Source organism: Nerophis ophidion, linkage group LG16 (assembly GCF_033978795.1).
Source record: "Nerophis ophidion isolate RoL-2023_Sa linkage group LG16, RoL_Noph_v1.0, whole genome shotgun sequence".
Lineage (NCBI taxonomy): Eukaryota > Metazoa > Chordata > Actinopteri > Syngnathiformes > Syngnathidae > Nerophis > Nerophis ophidion.
In genome coordinates, this window is record NC_084626.1 from 18,951,938 (window position 1) to 18,971,320 (window position 19,383).

The following is a 19,383-nucleotide window of genomic DNA, read 5'->3' on the forward strand; positions in this document are numbered from 1 at the left end:
ACAATTAAAAAACCCTTTATAAATATATTAATTGAATAATACTTCAACAAAATATGAATGTAAGTTCATAAACTCTGAAAAGAAATACAACAATACAATAGTCAGTGTTGACAGAAATGTTTAGAATTAAGTTTATGAATCCAGATGTATCTCTATTACAATCCCCAAAGAGGGCACTTTAAGTCGATGATTACTTCTATGTGTAGAAATCTTTATTTATAATCGAATCACTTCTTTATTTTTCAACAAGATTTTACTTATTTTTATATCTTTCTTTCCAAATACTTTAAGAGAAACCACTACAAATGAGAAATATTTTGCACTGTTATACAATTTAATAAATCAGAAACTGATGACATAGTGCTGTATTTTACTTCTTTATCTCCTTTTTTCAATCAAAAATGTTTTGCTCTGATTATGGGGTACTTGAATTTAAAAAATGTTCACAGGGAGTACATCACTGAAAAAAGTTTGAGAACCACTGGTTTAAACAAATAAAGTAAAGTGATTGAGATATAAACAATAAAACAAAAATGTGGAAATGTGAGATAGGAGGAAAACGGAGTATCCGGAGAGAACCTATTTACCTTTTGTCCTATACAGTATGTCTAGATGATGTAACATCATACATTTATCTGGGGAGCACTTATCCAGAAAAACATGTAGTCAGTTGAAATACTTTGTTCATTAATGCCATTTCCCTTGACATTACAATAAATGGTAATGTCATCACTTAAAAGATTCTAGTGTAAAATATGTATATCACACGACAAAACACAATAATAATGGCTTATTTTGTCTGACCAGGAGACAGCAGGTGTTTAAAGTGACCAATCAGAAAGGAGGGGACTTGCTGTGTTGTGTATTCAATGCCTGTCCTTATAATGCCAGAAGGAGGAACATAGCGCAAGATGACTGCGAGGGTGCACAGAGAGGCCAAGCAGAGTATGCACGAATGCACCAGTGCAACACAAAATGAGTTTGCGCAAGCAGAGGGGCCACGTGCACACATGGGGCCTGATTCACTAAAATCCAAATTCCACATGTTAATTAGTGTGTGCAAAAAAACAAAAGTCAGCATTGCAAATGAAATTGTGTCCTTAATTGTCTTACCTTGGATCATCAAAGCTTGTATAAATACATGTAAACTAGGAATTGATGACAATAGGGTGCTGCTAAATGTTTATATAGTCAAGCATTGTAATTTCAAATAAAGAAAAAAGTAGTGTACTAGCGCTGGTAAAGACAGAATAAACATTGCATACATTGAAGTTATAGAAACGTATAAATATTAGCAAAGCAAAACATGTAAAAAGAGTATTGTTTAGATGATTGTGTTTAAAGGTGATATGAAATATATATACATTATTTGTAGTTGCTAAGCAATGCTTGTTAATGTAACCATTTTACGTATCAGTGATCTACTCAGTGGCCTAGTGATTAGAGTGTCCGCCCTGAGATGGGTAGGTCGTGAGTTCAAATCCCGGTCGAGTCATACCAAAGACTATAAAAATGGGATCCGTTATCTCCCTGCTTGGCACTCAGCATTAAGGGTTGGAATTGGGGGTTAAATCACCATAAAATGATTCCCGGGTGCGGCACCGCTGCTGCCCACTGCTCCCCACTGCTCTCCTCACCTCCCAGGGGGTGATCAAAGGTGATGGGTCAAATGCAGAGAATAATTTCGCCACATCTAGTGTGTGTGTGACAATCATTGGTGCTTTAACTTTAACTTTAATAATCTCAGATGAATACACTGCATTTACCTCGTAAATTCCTACACTTTCGGTGTTTGGAAATCAGTTTTTATTTAGCCAAAGGTACAATAGATATGTCCCCATTTATAGTTGTAGATTTTATAATATTCGGTGGTTAGAAAAAATGTTCATACGCACTAGTAGATTTGTTAAAAAAGTAGAACCCACATTTTCTTATCAAATTAATTATTTAAATATGTTAGGTAAAACTTTGAAAATTGCAAATGGTTGAAAATCCTTAAAGTTATTGTCTTTGTTAGATAAATGTAATTTATTTTATATAAGCCCAATATGTTATGTTGTCTCTGTGGTTTTTACTCTGATTTTCATCAACAGTTTTTGTTGATATGTGGATTGTGTTAAGGTTGTTTTGTTTTGTATTAAAGTGAGTTGTTCAGCCTGATGTCAATCGTTTATTTGCATTTAAAGTGCCTAATGTTGTATATTGTTTACATTTTTGTTCGTTCAAAAAATAAATAGAATTTAAAAAATGTTTTTTTAACATAATTTTTTAGTTGCTTCCCCCCTCTAGTGGTGTTCATGCAGCACTGCACATTTCTTTAAAAATGTAGACATGCGCCACTAAAAATGTTTTTTTTTTTTCCAAACTAGTTTTTTAAAGGAAAACAAAAACATTAATAATGTTTAGTTGTTCTTAATTTACAAATATTAATTAAATCATATTTTGAAAAAATACAAACTGGGAGTAGAGTGACATGGATTTGAATTGGCAGGTAAACAAACCTAGAAGAGGACCACCAAATTGAAGTTATTTACTGAAATTGAGTGAGCCTATGGCTTTGCACTTTGTTTATGTATATATATATATATATATATATATATATATATATATATATATATATATATGTATATATATATATATATATATATATATATATATATATATACATATATATATACAAATTGGTCATACTATTTCTGTTTCTGTAATATTGCAATATTTTCTCGTAAAATTATTACTTTTTTATGCAAAATTATTACTTTTTAATGCAAAATGATGATATTTTTCAGATAAAATTCTGACTTTTATCACAATATTGCCAAGTTTTGTGTTGTTCTTGTAACAGATTAAAACTAGTAAAACTATGACCCACCCATCCATCCATCCATCTTCTTCCGTTTATCCGAGGTCGGGTGGCGGGGGCGGCAGCCTAAGCAGGGAAGCCCAGACTTTCCTCTCCCCAGCCACTTTGTCCAGCTCTTCCCGGGGGATCCCAAGGCGTTCCTAGGCCAGCCGGGAGACATAGTCTTCCCAACGTGTCCTGGGTCTTCCCCGTGGCCTCCTACCAGTTGGACGTGCCCTAAACCCCTTCCTAGCGAGGCGTTTGGGTGGCATCCTGACCAGATGCCCGAACCACCTCATCTGGCTCCTCTCGATGTGGAGGAGCAGCTCTAAGGAGGAGCCCCACCACCCGGCGGAGGATACTCATTTCGGCCGCTTGTATCCGTGATCTCGTCTTTTCGGTCATGACCCAAAGCTCATGACCATAGGTGAGGATGGGAACATAGATCGACCGGTAAATTGACAGCTTTGCCTTCCGGCTCAGCTCCTTCTTCACCACAACGGATCGATACAGCGTCCGCATTACTGAAGACGGCGCACCGAGCCGCCTGTCGATCTCATGATCCACTCTTCTCTCACTCGTGAACAAGACTCCTAGGTACTTGAACTCCTTCACTTGGGGCAGGGTCTCCTCCCCAACCCGGAGATGGCATTCCACCCTTTTCCGGGCAAAAACCATGGACTCGGTCTTGGAGGTGCTGATTCTCATTCCGGTCGCTTCACCCTCTGCTGTGAACCAATCCAGTGAGAGCTGAAGATCCGGCCAGATGAAGCCATCAGGACCACATCATCTGCGAAAAGCAGAAACCTAATCCCGCGGCCACCAAACCGGAACCCCTCAATGCCTTGACTGCGCCTAGAAATTATTTCCATAAAAGTTATGAACAGAATCGGTGACAACGGACAGCATTGGCGGAGTCCAACCCTCACTGGAAATGTGTCCGACTTACTGCCAGCAATGCGGACCAAGCTCTGACACTGATCGTACAGGGAGCGGACCGCCACAATCAGACAGTCCAGTACCCCATACTCTCTGAGCACTCCCCACAGGACTTCCCGAGGGACACGGTCGAATGCCTTCTCCAAGTCCACAAAGCACATGTAGACTGGTTGGGCAAACTCCCATGCACCCTTAAGGACCCAGCAGAGAGTATAGAGCTGGTCCACAGTTCCACGACCAGGACGAAAACCACACTGTTCCTCCTCTCCAGTACACCTGAATAAACCTTACGGGGAAGGCTGAGGAGTGTAATCCCACGATAGTTGGAACACACCCTCCGGTCCCCCTTCTTAAATAGAGGGACCACCACCCCGGTCTGTCAATCCAGAGGTACCGCCCCCGATGTCCACGCGATGCTGCAGAGTCTTGTAAAACAAGACAACCCCACAGCATCCAGAGCCTTAAGGAACTCCGGGCGGGTCTCATCCATACCCAGAGCCTTGCCACGGAGGAGCTTTTTAACTACCTCGGCAACCTCAGCCCCAGAAATAAAAGAGCCCACCACAGATTCCCCAGGTTCTGCTTCCTCTTAGGAAGACTTGTTGATGGGATTGAGGAGGTCTTCAAAGTATTCCCTCCACCGATCCACAACATCCGCAGTCGAGGTCAGCAGAACACCATCCGCACCATACACGGTGTTGACAGTACACTGCTTCCCCTTCCTGAGGCGGCGGATGGTGGTCCAGAATCGCTTCGAAGCCATCCAGAAATCATTTTCCATGGCTTCGCCGAACTCCTCCCATGTCCGAAATTTTGCCTCCGCGACCGCTAAAGCTGCACACCGCCTGGCTTGTCGGTACCTTTCCACTGCCTCCGGAATCCTATGAGCCAAAAGAACCCGATAGGACTCCTTCTTCAGCCTGACGGCATCCCTAACCGCTGGTGTCCACCAACGAGTTCTAGGATTACAGCCACGACAAGCACCAACCACCTTGCGGCCACAGCTCCAATCAGCCGCCTCGACAATAGAGGTTCGGAACATGGTCCACTCGGACTCAATGTCCAGCACCTCCCTCGTGACATGTTCAAAGTTCTTCCGGAGGTGGGAATTGAAACTCTCTCTGACAGGAGACTCTGCCAGTCGTTCCCAGCAAACCCTCACAATGCATTTGAGCCTGCCAGGTCCGTCCGCCATCCTCCCCCACCATCACAGCCAACTCACCACCAGGTGGTGATCGGTAGAAAGCTCCGACCCTCTCTTCACCCGAGTGTCCAAAACATGAGGCTGCAAATCTGATGATACAACTACAAAGTCGATCATGGAACTGCGGCCTAAGGTGTCCTGGTGCCAAGTGCACATATGGACACCCTTATGTTTGAACATGGTGTTTGTTATAGACAATCTGTGACGAGCACAAAAGTCCAATTACAAAACATCACTTGAGTTCGGATCCGGGCGGCCATTCTTTCCAATCACGCCTCTCCAGGTTTCACTGTCGCTGCCAACATGGGCGTTGAAGTTCCCCGGTAGAACGAGGGAATTACCCGGGGGAGCACTTTCCAGTACTCCCTCGAGTGTACCCAAAAAGGGTGGGTACTCTGAACTGCTGTTTGGTGCGTAAGCACAAACAACAGTCAGGACCCGTCCCCCCACCCGAAGGCGAAGGGAGGCTACCCTCTCGTCCACTGGGTTGAACTCCAACGTACAGGCTTTGAGCCGGGGGGCAACAAGAATTGCTACCCCAGCTCGTCGCCTCTCACTGCGTGCAACGCCAGAGTGGAAGACAGTCCAGTCCTTGACTTTTGTCATAATTTTGCCAAGTAAAATTTCGATTTTTATTATGATATTGCAAACATTTTAAAGTTTTCTCATAAAATTGTGACTTTTATCGAGTAAAATTACGACTTTTCATAAAATTTCCAAAATGTTAAGCTTTTCTTGTAAAAACGCGACTGTTGAGTAAAATTCCAACTATTTCATAATAGCGCACACATTTTCAGTTTTTCTTGTAAACTTTTGCCTGGGGTTGAGTAAAATTATGACTTTTTTTTATAATACTGCCAAAATTCTACATTTTTCTTATAAAATTGTAACCTTTTTCTTGTGAAATTCCAACCCGTTTTTCCCAACAACATTTTTTATATTTGCATAGTATGTATATATTATTAATGTTGTAAATACAACTCTTTATATTTCTAGAAAGTGAGGTCCTAAAGAGGTAGCCATTTTTTTTCAGGTCCCGAGAAGGTAACAAATACAAGAATGTGTGCGTGCGTGTGTGTGTGTGTGTGTGTGTGTGTGTGTGTGTGTGTGTGTGTGTGTGTGTGTGTGTGAGCGGGCGGGTGTCTGTGCGTGTGTGTTTGTTAAAAGGCTTGAAGTTTTGAGGATGTTGAAGGAGAAGCTCCGTCCCCAACATATTGGATACATTTATCCTGCAGAAGAACTGAGTTAAATGGAGAAGAATGTGGCGGACATGTTTTCTTTTTCTTCTCTGACTTTGTCTTCTTTCGCGCGTCCATCCAGGATGATAAAACTTGGCGTGCTCAAACTGTTACTTCCCCTCTGCTTCTTCATTCTCCGCAGCTCAGCTATCGACACAGGTAAGACCAGACAGTTGTTTGTCTTGCAAAAACAATTGTATTTGTTTTTGATGGCCTTTCTCATAATAATGGTGGAAATAAGTGTATATTATGATTTCTTTGGGCAAAAATACTTTAGTCACCCTGCATAGCCTCCATTGCAGCTCTCATGTAATGTGTAAAAGGAAAATCATTTTTGATGTAAAAAAATAAAAGTTAGGTATAAAAAATGTTTGGTTTTAAAAATTAAATTAATGTTTAGTGAAAATATTTTCTGTGTGGTTGAAAATCATATAATATAAAAAAATAATTAATGTTTAAAATGTGAATGAATGTTTGAGAAGCTATTTAGGCGCGATTTGGCAGCCATGTTTCCATTCGTCCACCCGAGGGCAGCTGTGGCTACACATCAATATGTGAATGTGGACTGAATGAATAATTACTTCACACTGTGAAGCACTTTAGCCTCTGAAAAAGGCACTATATAAATATCATCAATTACATTATTTTTATCATGATATTAATCGAATCACTATTTTATTGTTTTAAATGAATTGAGTATCCAATCACTGTATTGTCTAGTGCAGTGGTTCTCAAATTTTTCCCAACCAAAACCACCTTAGAAAACACTTGGCTCTCCAAGTACCACCATAATGACTAACAATAAAATACAGTAGCATAATAGGCCTAAATATTCATTAAAAACAAGGCAGAGGTTTTATTTAAAAAATATTTAATATTTTTGGCCACAGTCACATTACACACATTTTGAACAGTAACACTGTGTTTGAATATACAGTCCGCTAGGGCAGTGTTTTTCAACCACTGTGCCACGGCACACCAGTGTACCGTGAGATATTGTCTGGTGTGCCGTGGGAGATTATGTAATTTGACCTAATCGGGTTAAAAATATTTTCATTAATTATTGTCTGTGCTGCCAAGAGCTCGGCAAAGTAACTGTGTAATACTCTTCCATATCAGTAGGTGGCATCAGGTAGCTAATTGCTTTGTAGACGTTAGGAACATGATTTGTCATGATCACAATATGCAGACAACAGCGGGAGGCAGCGTACAGGTAAAAAGGTATCTATTGCTTAAACCAAAAATAAACAAAAGGCATTAAAGCTCAGGGATGGCTATGCAAAACGAAACTAAAACCGAACTGGCTGCAAAGTAAACAAAAACAGAATGCTGGACGACAGCAAAAACTTACAGTGGGTCAAGCAGACGGCGTCCACAAAGTACATCCGTACAAGACATGACGATCAGCAACAAAATAAGAGCACAAGACAAGAACTAAAACACTACACAGGAAAACACCAAAAAACTCAAAATAACTCACGCTGTGATGTGAAAGGTTGTGACAGTACACCTACTTTGAGACAAGAGCTACAGTGATGCATGGTTGGTTATGGTTTTAGTTAATATTCAACAATTGGGAGAACAACTTTTTACTGTCAATATCGGCTGCTGAGTGTAATTTTTTTATGTTTTCTGCTGGTGGTGTACCTCGGGATTTTTTCAATGAAAAAAATGTGCCTCGGCTCAGAAAAGGTTAAATAACACTGCGCTCGGGCGCACATGCATGCCCCACAATCCCATATGACAAAATTATATGAACTAAACTATATTCATACAAATTAAAACAGAGCCACAAGTCATACAATATAATAATTATAATAGTTTCAGTAACCCCCTTGGCCCCTTCTGAAAAAATGGTTAGGACCACACCAATGTCCACTTAGGTACGCGCCTGCACAATCGCGCACTGCTCCCGTGTCTTGTACACGTTGGAAATCTATGCAGCGCACAAATTCCAAATCCAAAATCCAACATTTAAACTCTAAACAAAATAAAGACATAACTATTTATTCTGTGCCATTTTCAACAAGTGGTTACAAAGGGTGAAACAATGAAGACGTTTTAAGGAGGGCAAGGAGGTGGGCTGCATCAACAACAGTTCTATCCAGCATTAATGTTGGCTATAACCACAACAAAACGTCAGCACAAAACTACTATCTAACAAAAGTGGTCTCTTTCTGTTCTAATCACACAGAAACAAACAAACTTTACGTCGTATTGACAGCAAACTCTCACTTTCATTTGCACTTGAAGACGCACACACTCGGCTCGGTCAGTGATGCGTTCATGGCCACAAAAGCAATCGGACAACTCCATCACCACACATAAACTCCGTTAACTTGTTACACTGTGATATGGTTCACTACAGGGTGCCGAATGTAAAAGTTCAGTCACAATTTTGTAGCACATACATTTCTCAGATTTAACTCAGTTTTCTGAGACTTAAAGGCCTACTGAAACCCACTACTACCGATAGTTTATATATCAATGAGGAAATCTTAACATTGCAACACATGCCAATACAGCCGGGTTAGTTTACTAAATTGCAATTTTAAATTTCACGCCGAAATATCCTGCTGAAACGTCTCGGTATGATGACGCGTGCGCGTGACGTCACGGGTTGTAGAGGACATTTTGTTGCAGCATCGTTCCCAGCTATTAAGTCGTCTGTTTTCATCGCAAAATTCCACAGTATTCTGGACATCTGTGTTGCTGAATCTTTTGCAATTTGTTCTATGAACAATGGAGACATCAAAGAAGAAAGCTGTAGGTGGGAAGCGGTGTATTGCGCCCGGCTTTAGCAACACAAACACGGCCTGTGTTTCATTGTTTACCATACCGAAAGATGACAGTCAAGCTTTACTATGGAACAAAGATGTCAAGCGAACACGGTTGGATTGGACCAAACACACAAAGTACAGTGTATTATGTTTATTAATAAAAAACATTTTACCATCCTGTATTCTGAAGGCGATCTATGTCGTGTGCGACTCCAGCATCAATATCCGCAGCGTCCTCCTGACCGTCAGCGTCAGCGTCGTGTTCAAAGCGGTATGGCTCTATCCCTTGTTGCGGTTGGGCCTGGCCGAGTGGTCCTGCCACCCCCACGGCTGCCACAGCGCCTCTCACAGCTTCTTCCCTATCTGAATCGCTCCCACTGCCCTCTTGTCCTTTTTTTGTTTTTTCTTTTTCTTCACTCTCACTTTCCTCATCCACAAATCTTTCATCCTCGCTCAAATTAATGGGGAAATCGTCGCTCTCTCGGTCCGAATCGCTCTCTCTGCTGGTGGCCATGATTGTAAACAATGTTCAGATGTGAGGAGCTCCACAACCCATGACGTCACGCGCATATCGTCTGCTACTTCCAGTACAGGCAAGGCTATTTTATCAGCACCAAAAGTTGCGAACTCAATCCTTTCAGCAAAAATATGGCAATATCGCAAAATGATCAAGTATGACACATAGAATGGACCTGCTATCCCCGTTTAAATAACAAAATCACATTTCAGTAGGCCTTTAACTCACTTTTCCCAAATGTTGCTTATGTTCATCACATTTAAGTTTAAATTAAAGGGTGACTCTACATATCATATCCAAATGTAAATTTAAATGATAGATATAAATCTTAAATCAATCAATCAATCAATGTTTACTTATAATGTTAATGTTATATTTAAATCTAAATCTTAAACATAAATCTGTATGTTGAATCTAAATGTAAATGTTAAATCTAAACCTAAATATTAAATCTAAATCTAAATAATAAATCTAAATCTAAGGTCTAAATGTAAATGTTACTGTACATCTAAATCTACATGTTAATTTCAAACCTGAATGTTAAATCCAAACCTAAATGTTGAATCCAAATCTTAAATGTAAATCTAAGTGTTAAATCTACATCTGAATGTTAAATCAAAACATAAATGTTAAATCAAAATATTAAATCTAAATTTAAATCTTAGGTGTGGATGTAAATGTTAAATATAAATCTAAATGTTGATTTCGAACCTGAATGTTGAATCTAAACTGAAATGTTAAATCTAGACCTAAATATTGAATGTAAATCTAAAATGAAAATCTAAATGTTCAATCTAAGTCTAAATGCTAAATGTAAACCTAAATGTTGAATCTAAATCTTAATTTTAAAAATCTGAACCTAAAGGTGAACACTATATTTTAAATCTAAACCTAAATGTTAAATCTAAAGCCTAAATCTAAATGTAAGGTCTAAACGTAAATATTAAATCTAAACATAAATGTTGAATCTAAATATTAAATCTACATCTAAAGCTTTGGCCAAAATGTAAATGTTAAATCTAAAACTAAATGTTGATTTCAAACCTGAATGTCAAAACTAAACCTAAATGTTAAATCTAAACCTAAATGTTGAATATAAATCTTAAATGAAAATCTAAATCTAAATGTTGAATCTAAACCTAAATGTTAAATTTAAATCTTCATTTTTAAATCTGAACCTAAATGTGAGCACCATATTTTAAATCTAAACCTAAATTTTAAATCTAAATCTAAATCAAAAGCTTAAATGTAAATCCCAAATGTGACAGATAAATATCTCGCCAAGTGTAAAGATGAATATTTATAGAATATCACTATTTCACCAATCAGTGCACGGCGCGCCTACATCTGCATGACTGCGGAAGAAGGAAACATGACAGAAATAATGCCAATAAAGTTGCATATTTTTAAAAATGTTAGCTCCAAACTTGGGAGTTTGCATGATGTGTTGAAACAATTAAACACTCAAACACCTGAAGCTGCACTTCCGCGTTTGACAATGGATGCAATTGCTTCTTACACCGAGATATGCAGTGTGCATGAATACACATATTTCTATTTGGTCCAGTGTGTCTTTCATCATGTCACTGTGCTAATACTTCATGATTGTGCTTTGGACATGGTCATGATCATAGTGAGTGTGAATGGCAAATGGTAAATGGGTTGTACTTGTATAGCGCTTTTCTACCCCTTTTTAAGGAGCCCAAAGCGCTTTACAGGAGCAAGGGTGAAGTGTCTTGCCCAAGGACACAACGGACGTGACTAGGATGGTAGAAGGTGGGGATTGAACCAGTAACGCTCAGATTGCTGGCACAGCCACTCTACCAACTTCCCCAAGTCATCATTTAGTCAGAAGTTAGGATCCAGCGCAAGCCAACATGCGCCTTTTGCTATGTTTCTTTTCCATCTTCCTCCCCCTCGCAGCAAGACACAACACCGCCGTCTGATTGATGTGCCTCGGTTCGCTCAGAAGCCTTATTTAAAAGAAAGTAAGATGAAGGAAAGATGTCGTAACGTCGTGTCATTGCTGGTTTACGAGCAGACGAGCATGTTCGGCAGCGCACAATCACGGCGTGCAGACAAAGAGTTTGTAGACAGAAAAGGGAGAACAGATGCGTTTTGGCTTGAAAAACTAACAATAAAGGTGAAGTTATAACACTGAAACGCCTACTGGAAGACGTGCTTTAAGACATGGTTAGCTAGCTAGCGGCTAAAGTCGATCCCCAGTTCACAGTGTTTTAGCTACTTCTAAATAATTCATGCTCGCCTCCATGGCGACAAATAAAGTATGTTTCTTACAAGTGTCATCCTTGCAGGACAAGAATAGCTACACAGTGTAGCTCACCGGCGTCAAAATGTAAACAAACGCCGTTGGTGGATCTACACCTGTCATCAGCTGTAATGATACCAAGTACAGTAGCGTATCTAGTCGATACTACTATGATTACATCAATATTTTTTTATCATCATCTTTCCTTTTTTTGAATTCATATTATGTTTATAAACTCAGTAAATATGTACCTGGACACATGAGGACTTTGAATATGACCAATGTATGATCCTGCAACAACTTAGCATCGGATTGATACCCAAATTTGTGGTATCATCCAAAACTAATGTAAAGTATCCAAACAACTGAAGAATAAGTGATTATTACATTTTAACAGAAGTGTAGATAGAACATGTTAAAAGAGAAAGTAAGCAGATATTAACAGTAAATAAACAAGTAGATTAATAATTCATTTTCTAACACTTGCATTAATAATTTTGACGAAATAATATAATAGAAAATTACACAATATGTTATTGCATATGTCAGCAGCTAAATTAGGAGCCTATAAATTTGTTTATTTACTAACAAAAGACAAGTTGTCTTGTAGGGCTGCGAATCTTTGGGTGTCCCACGATTTGTTCGATTCAACATCGATTCTTGGGGTTGCGATTCGATTATAAATCGATTTTTTCGATTCAACAAGATTCTCAATACAAAAACGATATTTTTCTGATTCAAAACGATTCCGTATTCATTCAATACATAGGATTTCAGCAGGATCTACCCCAGTCTGCTGACATGCTAGCAGAGTGGTAGATTTCTTTTGAAAAGCTTTTATAATTCTAAAGGACAATGTTTTATCAACTGATTGCAATAATGTAAATTTGTTTTAACTGTTAAACGAACCAAAAATATGACTTATTTTATTTTTGTGAAAACATTGGACACAGTGTGTTGTCAAGCTTATGAGATGAGATGCAAGTCCAAGCCACTGTGACACTAGTGTTCTTTTTTTTTTATAAATGTCTAACGATAATGTCAATGAGGGATTTTTAATCACTGCTATGCTGACATTATAACTAATATTGATACTGTTGTTGATAATATTCATTTTTGTTTCACTACTTTTGGTATCACTACCTTCCCATCTCCACGCATTGTAAATAACCTAATGTAAATAATCAAATGTATTTCTAATGTATAGACTTGTTCTTATGCTATCTGAACTCACTATGTTCTCTGCTGGCTGTACATATCCTACTAAGTAAGACCTACACTGTTTCAATTTCCACATTTCTCTGTTGATGCAATTGTTGATGACTGAAGTACTGATATCAACCAAAGCTCCTCATTCCACCTCCGGATTGTAAATAATGTAAATAATTCAATGTATATACTATGATGATCAACTTGTGTGATGACTGTATTATGATGATACTATATATTTGTACCATGAATTGATTAACGTGGACCCCGACTTAAACAAGATGAAAAACTTATTCGGGTGTTACCATTTAGTTGTCAATTGTACGGAATATGTACTGAACTGTGCAATCTACTAATAAAAGTTTCAATCAATCAATCAAAAAATGGTTTGTTCTGTGTCGTGTTTGTGTCTCCTCAATTGCTCTGTTTATTGCAGTTCTGAGTGTTGCTGGGTCAGGTTTGGTTTTGGAATTGGATTGCATTGTTATTGTATTGCTGTGATTTTTTGTTAAAATAAAGCCAACAATGCAATTTTTTGTGGTCCCCTTTTTTTATAAAAAAGTATCGAAAAGTACCGAAAAGTATCAAAATATATTTTGATACCGGTATCAAAATATTGGGTATCGGGACAACGCTACATTCTCGACAATCAGACTCCAGGCTCCAGTGTGCACCAATCGGAGGCTGCATTGAACCGTATTACGACGCATAAAGTTGTACTCAGTAATGAATAATTACTGATTAATCATTAAACATTATTAATAATTACAGAGCAACTGAATAATGATCTCTCATTACAAGCATCAGACAAAGGTCAGTTATGTTGGTCTTGTAAAATGTGTTAGTAGTGGGAAATTTGAATAGCCTATATACAAAAAAGTTAATGGACAACTAATAATACATAATTGACATACTAATACTCTGACTTGTTAAGTGGTTGATTGTAAAAAAGGAAACACGGTGGGTGTTTTACACCAGACACCGTCAAGAACATTAAGGAACAAGAACATTGAAGGTAGCCGTGAAAAGGATTGAGGGGCCCACACGATACTTTTTCAGGGGGAATACAATTCCTAGCAACAGCCCGAGACGTACCATTAGATATAATTACTCGTGGTACACGAACTACAGTTTGAGAATCACTGGTCTGGTGTATGTAATAATATTAATGTGTATTTGTTTTTTGTGGAGCGCCGCTGTTTGTTTCTATTTTATTTCTAATCAGCAGGCTTGACAATCCTGTGAGTATGAAAGTGAAAGAATAAGCCGTGCTCACTTTAACGTTCATAACAACAATGTTGTAGAAAGTGATGAATTTTCAGGTCATGTTGTTAGCACAGAGGTTAGTTTTCTGAGGCGAAAGTGTTTCCCACCAACACTTTGGGACATTCCTGGAGGTCAGAGCAGGATGAGCTACTTGTCTCCCTTGGAAACACAGCTAATAAACTCCATGGAGATTGTAAATCTCCTCATTATTTGGCCTGCAGCCCAGAGGCAGGGGGTGACGGCGACTGAGATCTTGCCGTCATCCATCCTGCTCTGCTTGCGGATGAGCAATAAGCTGCCCTGAATAACAACACTGATCTGATTTACACACTTGAGGGACTTCCATCAGATGTTTGGAAACTAGTGCAAACATTGAATAGCAGCAAAACTTCACGTTACCAGTCTTCATTCAAGCATTGAAGCTTAGTTTTGAGTTCTTAATGGACGGATGTACAACATGGTACATTTTTAATGTGTTATTCATTGTACAGATTTACACCTGGGTTTTAATCAGATAAAGTCCAATTCACAAAAGAAGTAATTTTTTTGCTCTTTATAAATATTTAGAATAATTTTGAGACACATTAGAGCGGGTGTGTCAAACTTATTTTAGATCGGGGGCCACATAGAGAAAAATCTGCTGCCAAGTAGCCCGGACTGGTAAATTCACGGCACGATAACTTGAAAACAAAAACAAATTCAGATTGTTTTCTTTGTTTAAAAATAGAACAAGCACATTCTGAAAATTTCCAAATCATAATGTTGTTGTTTTTTTTTTTACACTTACATGTTGCGGTTAATACTGTAGTATTCTATCTTTATTTGTCGTTATTCATACTTTCTGAATAAATATGTGATTGTGTTAATCCCTCAGCTCATTGGTGTTAATTTTAAATCCATCCATCCATCCATCCATCTTCTTCCGCTTATCCGAGGTCGGGTCGCGGGGGCAACAGCCTAAGCAGGGTAACCCAGACTTCCCTCTCCCCAGCCACTTTGTCTAGCTCTTCCCGGGGGATCCCGAGGCGTTCCCAGGCCAGCCGGGAGACATAGTCTTCCCAACGTGTCCTGGGTCTTCCCCGTGGCCTCCTACCAGTTGGACGTGCCCTAACCACCTCCCTAGGGAGGCGTTCGGGTGGCATCCTGACCAGATGCCCGAACCACCTCATCTGGCTCCTCTCGATGTGAAGGAGCAGCGGCTTTATTTTGAGTTCTTCCCGGATGGCAGAGCTTCTCACCCTATCTCTAAGGGAGAGCCCCGCCACACGGCGGAGGAAACTCATTTCGGCCGCTTGTACCTGTGATCTTATCCTTTCGGTCACGACCCAAAGCTCATGACCATAGGTGATGATGGGAACGTAGATCGACCAGTAAATTGAGAGCTTTGCCTTCCGGCTCAGCTCCTTCTTTACCACAACGGATCGGTACAACGTCCGCATTACTGAAGACGCCGCACCGATCCGCCTGTCGATTTCACGATCCACTCTTCCCTCACTCGTGAACAAGACTCCTAGGTACTTGAACTCCTCCACTTGGGGCAGGGTCTCCTCCCCAACCCGGAGATGGCATTCCACCCTTTTCCGGGCGGGAACCATGGACTCGGACTTGGAGGTGCTGATTCTCATTCCGGTCGCTTCACACTCGGCTGCGAACCGATCCAGTGAGAGCTGAAGATCCCGGTCAGATGAAGCCATCAGGACCACATTGTCTGCAAAAAGCAGAGACCTAATCCTGCGGTCACCAAACCGGAACCCCTCAACGCCTTGACTGCGCCTGGAAATTCTGTCCATAAAAGTTATGAACAGAATCGGTGACAAAGGACAGCCTTGGCGGAGTCCAACCCTCACTGGAAAAGTGTCCGACTTAATGTGGACCAAGCTCTGGCACTGATCATACAGGGAGTGGACCGCCACAATAAGACAGTCCGATACCCCATACTCTCTGAGCACTCCCCACAGGACTTCCCGAGGGACAGGGTCGAATGCCTTCTCCAAGTCCACAAAGCACATGTAAACTGGTTGGGCAAACTCCCGTTCACCCTCAAGAACCCTGCTGAGAGTATAGAGCTGGTCCACAGTTCCACGACCAGGACGAAAACCACACTGTTCCTCCTGAATCTGAGGTTTGACTATCCGGCGTAGCCTCCTCTCCAGTACACCTGAATAAATCTTACCGGGAAGGCTTATTCAATCTATTAAGATAAAAAAAAATTAAATCAAAATCTAATTACAGGATGTTATTTATGTAGTTTGCTCATTTTCCTCGACTGGTGCACTAACATGTGGTTTATTATTTTTTTACATATGTAGCATCATCTACAAAGATACAAAGAAGTGCTATTGGGACATCCAGTGGACACATTTAGAACAGCAGTTTCTTTCATTCCTAAATTTCGACATATTTTGGATAAAACCTTTTCGCCCGCGGGCCGTATGTGTGACCTGCATTAGACCACAACATGTTATACATTTCACTAGTATCTTTACTGGGGGTGTACCGAGCCGATATTTCTTTCTGATACTCTTTCAAATTGTCTTGCAATCAGACAATATTTTCGGTATATTTAGATAGAATCTTTAACTGACCTCACAATGTTCAGATGACCCTTCAGAAGAAGACTGCAGATGACAGTCGAAACATGTCAGGTAAATATTCCATCTAAATATACCAAAATATTTTCTGATTACAAGACAATTTGAAATAATATATGAATAAGAAGATATAATTAACCCTTTTCAGCAATTTTTTTCTGATAATGGTCCAATAACAATCAAAAACCTATCGGATGTTATCGACTTGCATCTACAATCTCCATATTTAAGCAGTCCTGCAGTGCGTTTACTTGTGTCTTTCCTTGTACAAACATATTTTAGTTAAGTCACTTGCAAAACGTAACCATGATTGGCTGCAGGCTACTAGCAGCTATCAATAGCAAAGCACGCAATAGCTTGAGTTTCTTTAATTGAACCATATTGCAGTTTAAAACATGACATTTGTGAATACAAACGAATATAAAACAATTATATAGGTCACGACCGGTTTTCGGCTCAAGCACTTGGCACTTACTTGCAAATGAAACTCAAAAGTGTAAAAAAACAAGGAATATCAACTGGACAGCGCATTTATAATTATCGTCTCAATGTTAATTGTTAAATATATATTTTTTGTATTATTATTAAAAAAATTTATATTTAATAACACACAATTACAGACAATTGATACCGGTCCGTATTGATATTAATTCCCAGGTACTGGGAATTAGTACCGTATTAATAAAAAATTTAAATGATGTACCCATCCCTAATTAACAGTATTAAAACTTGATAATAGTCTCTCTAAGGCAGTGGTTCTCAAATGGGGGTATGCGTAACCCTGGGGGTACTTGAAGGTATGCCAAGGGGTACGTGAAATTAAAAAAAAGATATTGTAAAAATAGCAACAATTCAAAAATCCTTAAAAAATATATTTATTGAATAATAATTCAAAAAATATTAATATAAGTTCATAAACTGTGAAAAAATACAACAATGCAATATTCAGTGTTGACATCTAGATTTTTTTGAGGACATGTTCCATAAATATTGATGTCAAAGATTTCTTTTTTTGTGAAGAAATGTTGAGAATTAAGTTCATGAATCCAGATGGATCTCTATTACAATCCCCAAAGAGGGCACTTTAAGTTGATGATTGTTTCTATGTGTAGAAATCTTTATTTATAATTGAATCACTTGTTTATTTTTCAACAAGTTTTTAGCTTTTTTTATATCTTTTTTCCAAATAGTTCAAGAAAGACCACAACAAATGAGCAATGTTTTGCACTGTTATCCATCCATCCATTTTCTACCGCTTATTCCCTGTTATACAATTTAATAAATCAGAAACTGATGACATAGTGCTGTATTTTACTTCTTTATCTCTGTTTTTCAACCAAAAATGCTTTGCTCTGATTAGGGGGTATTTGAGAACCACTGCTCTAAGGTACACTTATTAAAAATAAAAAGCTTTTATCTATTGGCGATTATTTGTGATTAATTACAAGTTAACTACGGACAAAATTGTGGGTAAATGTTTTAATCATTTCACAGCCCGAGCTGAGCCCCAATGTCAGTTATAGAGAATATACAAACCCTTTTTTTAATTATTATTATTTAAAAAAAACATGATAAATATGATCCCTGATAAAAAAAATATATATGTATACCATCCATCCATTTCCTACTGCTTGTCCCTTTTGGGGTTGCGGGGGGTGCTGGAGCCTATCTCAGCTGCATTCGGGCGGAAGGCGGTGTACACTCTGGACAAGTCGCCATCTCATAACAGAGCCAAAACAGATAGACAGACAACATTAACACACTAGGGACCATTTAGTGTTGCCAATCAACCTATCTCCAGGTGCATGTCTTTGGAAGTGGGAGGAAGCCGGAGTACCCAGAAAGAACCCACGCAGTCACGGGAAGAACATGCAAACTCCACAGAGAAAGATCCCGAGCCTGGGATTGAACTCAGGACTACTCAGGACCTTCGTATTGTGAGGCACATGCAATAACCCCTGTTCCACCGTGATGCAAAAAAAAAAAACTTTCAAAATAATTAGATGCTCGCACAATACTTTTATTCTTGTCACGCTTGCGGGGCCGCATGTTGACATGATTTCGAGATACAACTGGAATGCATGAATACAGCTTGCCGGCAGTCAAACTCGACATAAAGACTCATGCATGGGTGTGCACAAAAAAAACAGAAAACTAGTGCAGTTAAGAGTGCAGAAAAAGACTATATGAAAAACCTAAAACCAGACTACACATATGGTGAGGCGTAAAAAGTAAGAACAGCGTGCCACGGCAGTCTATTCTCGAGCGCTGACTTAAATAGGCTGGTGATTAACCAAACCACTAAACTCAAGTGGCTCTGATAGCGCTTTGAGGCAGGAGTCAAGTCACTTCAAGAAGGACAAACAAAAACAGAAAATCAAAATAACTAATCAAGCACAGAAAAATGCTAACAAACTCAAAATAAGGCACGGCGTGGTGTGACAAGCCGTAAGAATTATATCAATATGTGAAATAAAATATGTAACGCAGTGATTGAAGAAGTCAAACAATGTGCTAATTTAAGTCAG

At 39.1% G+C, this 19,383-nt stretch overlaps 1 protein-coding gene across 2 annotated transcripts in view; it reads left to right on the plus strand.

Moving 5' to 3' along the window:
- The first annotated feature begins 6,132 nt into the window (after positions 1-6,132).
- ldlrad2 (low density lipoprotein receptor class A domain containing 2) overlaps positions 6,133-19,383 on the plus strand; it is a 51,813-nt gene continuing 38,562 nt past the window's right edge. For both annotated transcript variants that reach the window (XM_061875619.1, XM_061875618.1), the window contains exon 1: positions 6,133-6,382. In XM_061875619.1, coding sequence (XP_061731603.1) covers positions 6,235-6,382 — 148 coding nt within the window. In that variant the 5' untranslated portion in view covers positions 6,133-6,234. The remainder of the gene's footprint in view (positions 6,383-19,383) is intronic.